This window comes from Zeus faber (genome assembly GCF_960531495.2).
Source record: "Zeus faber genome assembly, chromosome: 14".
NCBI classification, from domain to species: Eukaryota; Metazoa; Chordata; class Actinopteri; order Zeiformes; family Zeidae; genus Zeus; species Zeus faber.
This window is the reverse complement of record NC_137200.1, coordinates 31127929-31137984: the sequence shown is the minus strand read 5'-3', so window position 1 is coordinate 31137984 and position 10056 is coordinate 31127929. Positions and strand designations below refer to the sequence as shown.

General features: G+C 44.1%; 1 protein-coding gene across 1 annotated transcript in view; it reads left to right on the top strand.

The window, feature by feature from the left end:
* The first annotated feature begins 616 nt into the window (after positions 1 to 616).
* The window catches only part of zzef1 (zinc finger, ZZ-type with EF hand domain 1), a 48038-nt gene continuing 38598 nt past the window's right edge, over positions 617 to 10056 (top strand). Inside the window, exons 1-14 of the mRNA XM_080013855.1 lie at positions 617 to 1116; positions 2594 to 2738; positions 2904 to 3098; positions 3523 to 3706; positions 3838 to 4037; positions 4859 to 5069; positions 6289 to 6405; positions 6854 to 7032; positions 7301 to 7399; positions 7517 to 7608; positions 7687 to 7832; positions 8904 to 9009; positions 9234 to 9452; positions 9551 to 9642. Coding sequence (XP_079869981.1) covers positions 700 to 1116; positions 2594 to 2738; positions 2904 to 3098; positions 3523 to 3706; positions 3838 to 4037; positions 4859 to 5069; positions 6289 to 6405; positions 6854 to 7032; positions 7301 to 7399; positions 7517 to 7608; positions 7687 to 7832; positions 8904 to 9009; positions 9234 to 9452; positions 9551 to 9642 — 2402 coding nt within the window. The 5' untranslated portion in view covers positions 617 to 699. The remainder of the gene's footprint in view (positions 1117 to 2593; positions 2739 to 2903; positions 3099 to 3522; positions 3707 to 3837; positions 4038 to 4858; positions 5070 to 6288; positions 6406 to 6853; positions 7033 to 7300; positions 7400 to 7516; positions 7609 to 7686; positions 7833 to 8903; positions 9010 to 9233; positions 9453 to 9550; positions 9643 to 10056) is intronic.

The window sequence follows — 10056 nt, the reverse complement described above, 5'->3', positions numbered from 1 at the left end:
GTACATTTAGGACGTTGTTGTTGTTGTTGTTGTTGTTGTAGGAGAAAAGGGGAAACCTTGAAGTTAAGGATGTTCACTGAAACAGAAACACTAAAAGCACAATGAACTCGTTTTAATGGATTTTTATTCCACCTATTTGCATCAAGTATTGAAACTGTTTCAAACTCGCACATTTTGATTTGTGAAAACGACATTTTGCTGATAATTATTACATTAATACGATATCGTTATCGATACTTATGCTTCTTTAAAAAGTAAACATTCATGTTTTTACGGTAAAACTAGATATTTACCAACATTCAGTGTCTCCAGTTCATGAAACCATGAAAAAAGAACATGAACATAAGTGAAACCTAAACTTGCATTACTGTGTTGTTGTTTTTTTAAATATGAAACGATATCATAACATTACCGGAGCAATTCAACCCAACATGAATATCTTTTGCAACATGTATTTCTGGTGTTTATGTTTTGATCTTTATTCTTGATTCCATTCTTTAGCTCCGCTTTCGGGAAAGGACGGCGCGGGCAGATGACGTCCCTGGCTGCTTCCGGCGTGCAGGACGTCACGGTCGTGAGAAGCTCCAGCGTCGAGGCCAGAGGTCTGCGTCCGGAGCAGCGGAGCGGACCGTCCCCCCGACAGGAGCCAGGAACACCCCGAAAAGAAGCCTCGAACCACCCTTTAGCCGCTCGAACAACATGGGAAACGCGGAGAGCGGCTGTGGGGGAGGAGGAGGCTGTAGCGGCGACGAGGAAGACGTCGAAGCGGAGAGCCCCGGCTTCGCGGAAGACAGTCCGGCCTCCGCGGCCACGGGCGGCGCAGGCTCCGGCTCGGGCTCCGGGAAGAGCGGCAGGGCGGCGGGGAGCCCCTCGCAGCAGACCGCCCACGGACCGCCGACCCCCGGCGTCCTCCTGGAACAGGTGAAACTGAGAGAAGCCGCGGCTCGGATCAGCGACTCGGGCGTCGCCATTCAAGAGTCGGTCCTCGCCGGGAACGAGGGGGTCCTGGTGCGGTGGCTGGAGGACCGGCTGAGCCGCGGAGAGGAGTCCGTGAACGTGGAGCAGTTCTGCGAGATGCTGGAGAGCAGGGACGCGGCCAGGGAAGAGTGTGAAGAGGTGAGGTTGTGTTGAGAAGTCTATTGACAATAATACCACGATTCGAAGTGTACGTGCACCAAACTAACTCTTTATAGTCGTCATTTGTCTCATGTTTGTTTTTTGTTTTACTTCGTGTTTTTCTCGTTTTGGTCCCAGTAACACACCTCTCCCATGACACATAATGAACCTTCTCTCGGTTGACGTTTGTCTGTGCTCGCTTGTTGTCATGAGTTAACGTTCAGGCTTTCATTGCGTCCATTCGGGGCCCTTTACATCCAAAACAATTAGTTTTGTTGGTTGGACGTTGAACGTTTGTTGTTCAACTGAAGGTGCAGAACAATAGGTCAACTTATGAATGGCCCGTCTAGTGAGTGGCTTTGTTTTGGGTGGACATGGAATAGCATGGAAAAGTAAAAGTGGTAAATATAGGAAATGATGTAGTACAATAAAGGAATTATATGGTAAAATGGAATACTAAAGAGGGACGTAAGTGGGATGGGAAGTGAAAAGGCGAGTCCAAGTCTGGCAATCTATTGCTCTCTCCACAACCTAGAACATTTCCTTTAGTCCCCCCCCCTAGTTATTCTTTTCTTTGCGGTTATAATTATGTATATTTTTAAACGATATATTATTAAACTAATATTACTATTATCACCATTAGTACTATTATTCTTATTATTGCTGTTATTTTTGTAATGCTACATTTTTCTGTATTGCTGTAATACTGCCACCTCCCCTTATTTGAGCATTGTCAACCAGGTAAGTAAGTAACTTTATTTCTATCACACCTTTCAAGAGCAGGGATGTAGCAAAGTGCTTCAGGGAAGCAGACGTGGAAGGGCTACAGACGTGGATAAATGCTCATTGAAACAATGCTTCATTCCTCCTCAAAAGTGATGAAATTAAAAGCATTTTTCTCATGTATACCTGCATGCCTTTGATATGTCATAGAGTAAAGCAAAGAAACCGTGAAAAGAGATCAATTATTGCTAAAGAGATTAATTATATTCTAAAATGGCCCAGACAAATTTGTTGGTACCCTTCGACAAATTTGTCGGTACCCTTGGACGAAAAAAGAAGAACCCACAATTTTCTCTGAAATAACTTGAAACTCACAAAAGTAATTGGCATCCATCATTGTTTATTCCATATTTAATAGAAATCAGACTTTGCTTTTGATTTTTGATTGAACAGAATACTTTACATAATAAAACAAATGATGGGACCCTTAACCTTAACATTTGTTGTACAGCCTTCAGAGGCACTCACTGCAATCAAGCGATTTCTACCTGTTTAACATTGACAAAAATAATAAGATATAAGTTGTGGTGACACCGTGTAAACTCAACATATTAAACCTGAGAAGATGTGTGCAAAAGTGTATTGTAGAGTTTTGGCATCCATGGTTGGCGGATTTTTTTATCTGTTGCTTGTATATTGTAAGTGACTATAAGTGACTATCACTTTTTAAGTGAGGGTTATCTCTCCTTTTTAGGCTTTTGGTCAGTTTGATGCTGAGGGGGATGGGGTGGTAGATGTGGAGAGTATGCTCCTGGCTCTGAAGATCTCCAACGGAGCCAATCTACAAGGAGAACTGAGTCATGTGATCAGACAACTACAGGCGTGCTCCCTAACTCCAGGTAGGCAAAGGAATGTGATTACAAGGGTCATCCCGATAAGCTCTGGAGGCGAGGTTTCACGAAGGAGGCGGCAGCAGATTAAAATTATTTTTTTTTTTTTTAATAATTTTAAAGGTTGTTTTTTTTTTTTTTTTCCCATTCCAACCTTCATCTGTTTCTTCTCAGGGTTTGTTGACATATTCTCCAAGTCTAAAGACCAATTAGGTGCACACGCTTCCAAGATCCTGAAGTTCTTGCACAGGAACCGTATTCCCAGCAGTTCCATCCCGTTCCCACTTTTGGAGGGCTACAACAGCATCTGTACCATGAGGTCCACTGTGGTCCAGAATTTCCTGGAATTAATCTTGCAAAGGGAGAAAGGTGATTGCCGGAAGCTATGATTTGGGGATGATATATAGCCAAACAGCCTCGTGTCGTTATGTCAACACTGATTACATTTTGAAAGTTATTCTTTCTCTGACATGAGAGAATATGTGTCTTGGTTTCATAGCCTTAAAGGAAAACTTTATGAATTAATTTTTCCATCAAGTACTTTTTATTGAAATAAAGTTCATTTTAATTTAAAGAGATCTAAACAAAAAGCAAAAAATACAAACAAATCCAAAGGCTTTTTTTCTTCAATCATTGGGAGTCAACCCAATTGATTGGCATCAGAATCTATTCAATTGATCTGGTTTTGAGAGAATAGCATCAGTCGACTGCCACAAGTTTTCCTTTGAGCAAACATCAGCCATTCCCCTGTGATTCTGTCATCAGCGTCTCTGATGGCTTCTCTCCTCCTCAGATCTCGATATTCAGTACCGCGCCGATCTGAACCGGGACCCCGAGGTGGGAAAGGTGAAGGTGGTCACACAGTGTTACAGCTTCATAGAAGCTTCATCCAATGTTGCAGAAATCCACAAGATGACCAATGGCGAAACAGGGTCGTTTTGGCAGTCAGACGGCAGCGCTCGCTCACACTGGATCAGGCAAGAAGGTTTTCACCGGCACACTCGTGGCTTGAGGCTTTGCCGTGTGCTCACCAAGGCCGATCATTTCAATACTTTAAATCTCGTTCTCCACACGGCCCATTTTTAACATGGTATGGTGCTGTTCCCAGGTTAAAAATGAAACCAGATGTAGTGCTGAGACGTCTAGCCATTGCCGTGGCCTCCAACGACCACAGCTACATGCCTCAGCTGGTGTCCGTCGCTGTGGGGAAGAACAGGCGCTCCCTACAGGAGATCCGGGACATCCGTATCCCAAGTAACGTCACTGGCTACGTAGCGCTGTTGGAGAACGCCAACATCACACATCCATGTGAGTCACACATCTGTCTGTCTCCATAGTGGTAATGCTCGCTTGTAACGGGCCTTTTTGGCAAATTTGATAGACCCATTTAGGGGGCTTGCGTTTAGTTTTTGGTCTCTGCTTTGTTCAGGATTAGTCAGAGCTAAGGTATAGCACAGTGTCCCTGTTCCAGGGGTCCCCAGCAAGATGATTACATTTCACCATTATTTAATCTGTATGACATTAGCACCATAAGAGAATATACAATAATAACTGTTGTGATCAGTTTCACTGTTATCTCTGTAATTATAGTGTAGACAGGTGTGAGAGTTTGGACTAAATAAGATCAAACAATAAAAAATCCTGTCAGATTGGGATCCCAGCAACTCGTATCCAACCATGGCTTAATGCTTTTCAAATTGATGGTTCTTAATATGAAAAAGGTTCAGAATCTCTGCTCTATTGTATAATGCATCCAAACATACTGCATCCTCAAAAACAGGGTAGGGCTCTAGAAAATTGTCTTTAGATATTTTGGATGCCTTATCTAATTGCTGATCTGGAGCATTGGAAGAATGAGTGTGACAGATAGGAAAGTGCTGTGAGTGATTTTCGTGATCAATTGGTGTACGTCGCCCATTTTATCTATTTTTTTTAATATAAATGTTTGTCCTGCCAACACAGGATCGCCAGCGGACTGAACTTAAGATTTCGATGAGAGTTTTGGGCAGTTGATTGTTATGAAGAAATAAATAGCTAGTGTTATCCTTTCAGTGTTATATATTTCATTTGTTCAATATCACCTTTTACTCACCTTTTTGTTTTGTTTTATTTACTCAAACAATTCACAGACATCCAAATCAACATCAAGCGTTGCCTTAGCGATGGCTGTGACACCCGGATCCACGGCCTGAAGACACTGGGTTACCAGATCACCAAGAGCAAAGAGATGTCTATTTCGGATGCCTCGGCCATCTGGTACCTGTCTCTCCTCACCTCCCTCGTCACCGCCTCCATGGAGACCAACCCGGTTCTGGCCCAGACTGTCCTGCAGACCACACAGTGAGACATGTTCAAAAACTTTGGTTGGTGGTTATGGCGTGATGTTAGAGTTGTCGCTGAAAGGGAAAGAAGATATGAATTATAAAGTTTACCTCCACTTCATATTTATCTTAAGCTACGCTAACTCAACATCAATATTCTCAGGGCTATCGTCAAATTATTGATTTTGAGGTTTTCATGACAAAATATTATGATCTATAGTGCCCAACACCAATACTCCTTTCCCACTACACCAAACACTCGCCCACACCCGCTTACATCTGGCATTGGTCACCAGTTGGAAAGGAACAACCTGGGTCTCAGTCCCGGGTTAAAATCGGCTCCACCGCCGATCGGCTCTGATGCGAACAGGACACGGGGTCGACCCGCTACTTTTTGGCACCTTGACCTGTGTGATGCGACGCGCGTAGAAATTTTGGACGCTGGCGCATAAATCGACACTAATATCCGTGTATCATTCCATCATTTCATATCCCATTTAGAATCCAAAATTAGAACTTATTGAATTTTTTACATATGGGGGACCGTGAAATGTTGTGAGTGTGGAGATCGCACCGTGGAGACCCCAGCGGAGAACCCCCACGCTCCCTGCCGGTTCCTGCTCCCCGCCGCTGAAGTACTGGTGCGGGCATCATCGAGTATCCGTACGCAGGTGCGCACCGGCATCATTGGAGTACACTGGAACCAAACACGCCCATTTTCCGGCGTGTTCGTGACGTCGAACGTGACGCACCAGAAAAATCCCGGGTCAGCCATGTATGAAAACGTGTAAAAAAAGAAAAGTGTAAAAGTAAAGTAGTAAAAATCTGATTTACAAAGATATGATTTAAACCATGTCATAAAAATTATATTGTGGTTATCCCACCTTCACCCCAACCTTAGGGCAGCAGTAGCTCCGGAGGTAGAGTGGTCGTCTGGGAACTGGAGGGTTTGTGGTTCAATTCTCAGTTCCTCCTGGCTGATTTTCAGAGGTTTCCTTGAGCAAGGCACCTATTCCTGAAGAGCTCCCAACAAGCTTGGTTGTCTACTTCCATGGCTGACATTACCATGGATGGGTGTAGGGCTATATAAAGTCCATTTACCATCTTATTTAAAATTGTAGTGTTGGTGATCACATTTGTCTAACCGTAGTGAGAGTGAGACCAAGACATTTGATTTGTCTTTTGGAGTGTGTTTCTTGACACAATAACAAGCATTTTTTGTCTCTCTCCTCTTCTAGAAAAGCCTTGCAGCACATGCCGCCACTTTCCCTCACACAGTCGTCCACCGAGTTCCCCAAGTTCTTCTCTGCTAACATTCTGGAGGAGGTGGATGGATTTCTTCTCAGGATCGCAGAGTAATGAACTGTTCTTTTCTTGCATTGCCTCTGAACGATGAAACACTGTTGGTATTTGCTGACATCAACAAATAGCAACAGTCAAAAATCAATGCACTCATCCAACAGGCTGCTGGCGCTTAAACAGAGGCTCCAGAGTCACAAGGCCCTTTGCCTGTACATTTCTTGCTTTTTTTGTTTGTTTGTTTTTTTATTCATTCATTCATTTATCTTTCTTTCTTTCTTTTTCCCAAACAAATCAAACTAGTGTGTGTGTGTGTGTGTGTGTGTGTGTGTGTGTGTGTGTGTGTGTGTGTGTGTGTGTGTGTGTGTGTGTGTGTGTGTGTGTGTGTGTGTGTGTGTGTGTGTGTGTGTGTGTGTGTGTGTGTTGCATGTTTTTCATTTTCAAATATTCATGGCATTTGTAGTTCATAAACAAACCTTGAAGTGTCTCTTTGTCGTCCTCCAGCTGCTGCGTGAGCCCCGAGGCAGAGGTGACCCTGCTGGCCTTCGCCCTGGCCAGAGGCAGCGTGGCCAAAGTGCTGCAGGCACTGTCCGGCATCAGTGACCACCTGGAGACGGAGTACCGAGCCTCCGCCCTCATCTCCTCCATGGCCTCTGTCAGGATGAGGCTGCTCTATCGCAACGGTAACTGGCCATGACACTGTTAGTACGTTGTTATTATGACAGGATGTCTTCAGCAACATCAAGAACGTACTCTTAGAGAAACAGCAGCGCCAGAAGTAGACTCAGGACCAAGAACATAACATACAGAATACTGAAACGGAAAACTGGCTTCACTGGCTTAAATGATGGCTTATTCAGCATTTCCTTCCTCGTGTTGCAGTGATTCTGTTGGATCATTGTGTTCCACTGTGTAAATGAGGACGATGTGATTGTTTCTGTGTGGTTGCAGGGAAGCCTCTTCGGCTCCAGCTGCAAGCCTGCGACGTGAAGAGCAAAGAGGAAAAGTCTGGACCGGAGAACATGCTGACCGATCCCTCCACCGGAGACGGTACAGCAGCAGGATCTATGGCCTAGCTCGCTAACTTTAAAGAGGGAGTCGTCAATTTTTGGACTTGTGTGTGTGGTGTCGTCCAGAAATACTGACAGTTGTGTTTTTTTCCCACAGGGTTCCTGACTGAGAGTGGCAGGAAGAGAGCCAGCATCATCTTGTCCACGGAGGACCAGAGCAACTTCCAGGTCACTCAGATGAAGATCAAAGTGAGTCAAGTTACCGAATGTCACAGTCAGGAGTGTTACGGTGCTCTCCGCCTCCTTACCTCTAACGTGCAATCCAAGGTGCGGAAAGGAGCCATTGGTGCAAAGTGCGGCTTGGTGTTTGCGTACAAGGGGGACGACTCCTTCGATGCAGAGAAACATTTCAAGAGGTTCAGAAAGTACGACTTGTGGGACTTCAAGGACTACAAAGAGTTTGTACAAGACAAGTAAGGATCTGCTTGGTGTGTTTTTCTTTGTCTGTATTTCATTGCTCTGTCCTTTCCTTAGATCAGGCTTTACCAACCGGGGGTGGCAACCCCCACGGGCTCGCCAGAGATTACAGGGGAGTTGCGAGGCTTTAGGCCATTTGGGGCATCTGTTTCCTAATAGTTACATGTTGGTTGAAAAATCTTCTCTTTGAAAATCCATGACTATATGTTATAATGTATTGTATGCCGTAAAAGATTAAGCTTTTTTATAAGCTTTTTTACCATTTTGATATTTACTATTTGTGAAACAATCCGGCCGTAGACGTCGTCTCTCATCTCCAACTCCATTCTCGCCTCTCAACTTGCTAATTGGACTGTAAACAATGACAGCGCACGGAAGAGGAAGTCTTGGCCTGGATATCCACTGGCTACCCCGGAACCCCAGAATTATTGCGTGAAATATTTCCCCAACCTTTTCGAAAGCTTTCAATTTTGCAAAATTGAGAATTTTTTTGCATTAAATTGCAAAATCAACAAAATATTGAAGAAGAGACAGAGCCTATGTCTCACAACAGTATTGATTTGGTGATAACTGTAGGAATTGAAAGGTGATTTTATCGACGTGTTTATTATCGAAATTAATGATGTGTTTATCTACAGCTAAACTGCAAAATTAATAAAAAAAAAAAAAAAAATCACTGTTGTGACCTCACTGGCAATAATACATTTACAGGGTACTGTGAAAACCTGAAGCAGACGTGCAGATTGAAGAAGTGTACTTTAATTAAACACCTCCTGCTCCTTCATTTCACTTAAACACAGCTGAGGGCACAACCAGACACTTGACATTAAGAATTCAGATGAGTAGCAGGGCTCTCAAATAGGCAGCTATTGAAGATCTAAAATTCACAAAAAAACGCCCATCAAGCAATATGCATGACACGTTCTTTCTGTTTTCAGCTCACTCAAAAAGGAGGAGAACTATATATTTTTAATAATGCCACCAGATCAATTACATGGATGTGTTAAGTTTATCCTGGATATAAAGTGCATGTCGGGCTGACGGCCTGGTGGGGTCTGATCCTACAGTCTGAAGGTTCCAGTCCAGTCTGAGGATGAGCCGATCGGCTGGTTCGAGCTGGAAGACGACTGGAACGACGTGGAGATCAAGCTGCAGCAGTGTCGCGTTGCAAAGGTGCATTTAATGCTGCGTTACAGTAAAGTCATCCAACTTTCTGAACTTCATAGACCGTTCTAGATGTTCTGAATGCTTTACTTGGTCATAATATCCACATCATATCTCATGAAAGCACCAATTGCCATTGCCAAAATATTGGAAAATTATTGACATTGAGTTATTTGTGAACAAAATATTGTGATATCTGACCCCTAATTCTCTTCTGTCATACCCTCCTGCAGTTCTTGATGGTTAAGTTCCTGTGCACCAGGCAGGAATGTGCCGAGCGCCTGGGGGTGCAGTCCCTGGGCTTCAGTGGGTACCTGTGCCCCGGTGCCGAGCATCTGGGAGACGTGGACGAGCTCAGCCCCCAGGGAGAGGGGCCTGAGGGCAGCACCACCACAGGTCTAACACTGCTCAACAAAACCCTGTTCTTCATCCAGCAGCTGACGCGGGACATGGTTAGTACTCCCCTAAGTTCCCACCAAACACATTTCTAACGCCATCTCTTGATGTTCCACTCTGTTCATCTTTCCTCTCCTCTCGTCCCACCTCGCAGGACGTCTCTCAGCTCAAGCAGAAGCTCCTTCTGGACTTCGGTGGCCTTGGCGTTGCCCTGTTCTGGAGCTTCTACAACAAACTTAGGGAGATGTGAGTAGAAATGATCTCAACAAAGATAAAACTTTGTTAATTCCCATATTGAAATTCAGGTGTTAGCAGCAGAAGTTGACAGAACAGTGAAAGTCAAAAAAGTAAAATGCAAATATATATTTTATGTATCAATATATGAAATATATATTGTATTATAAGAGCCATTTGAAACCGTTCCTCACATTCTTCAATAACCAAATTATAATTTAAATGCCGCTCTGGGCGGACTGACGGGCCGGCGGTGCACCTGATGATAATAATAATACGTTTAACCGATTAGGATTTCTGGTGCCGACTAGCGGGGGAAGCAACGTTTAATCGACTTGTCGACTAATTGTGTACAGCCCTACAGAGGATTTCAGGCGGCGCGCTCCAAACGATAACGTTTACTGAAGCTGGGCGGGGCGGTTTCGG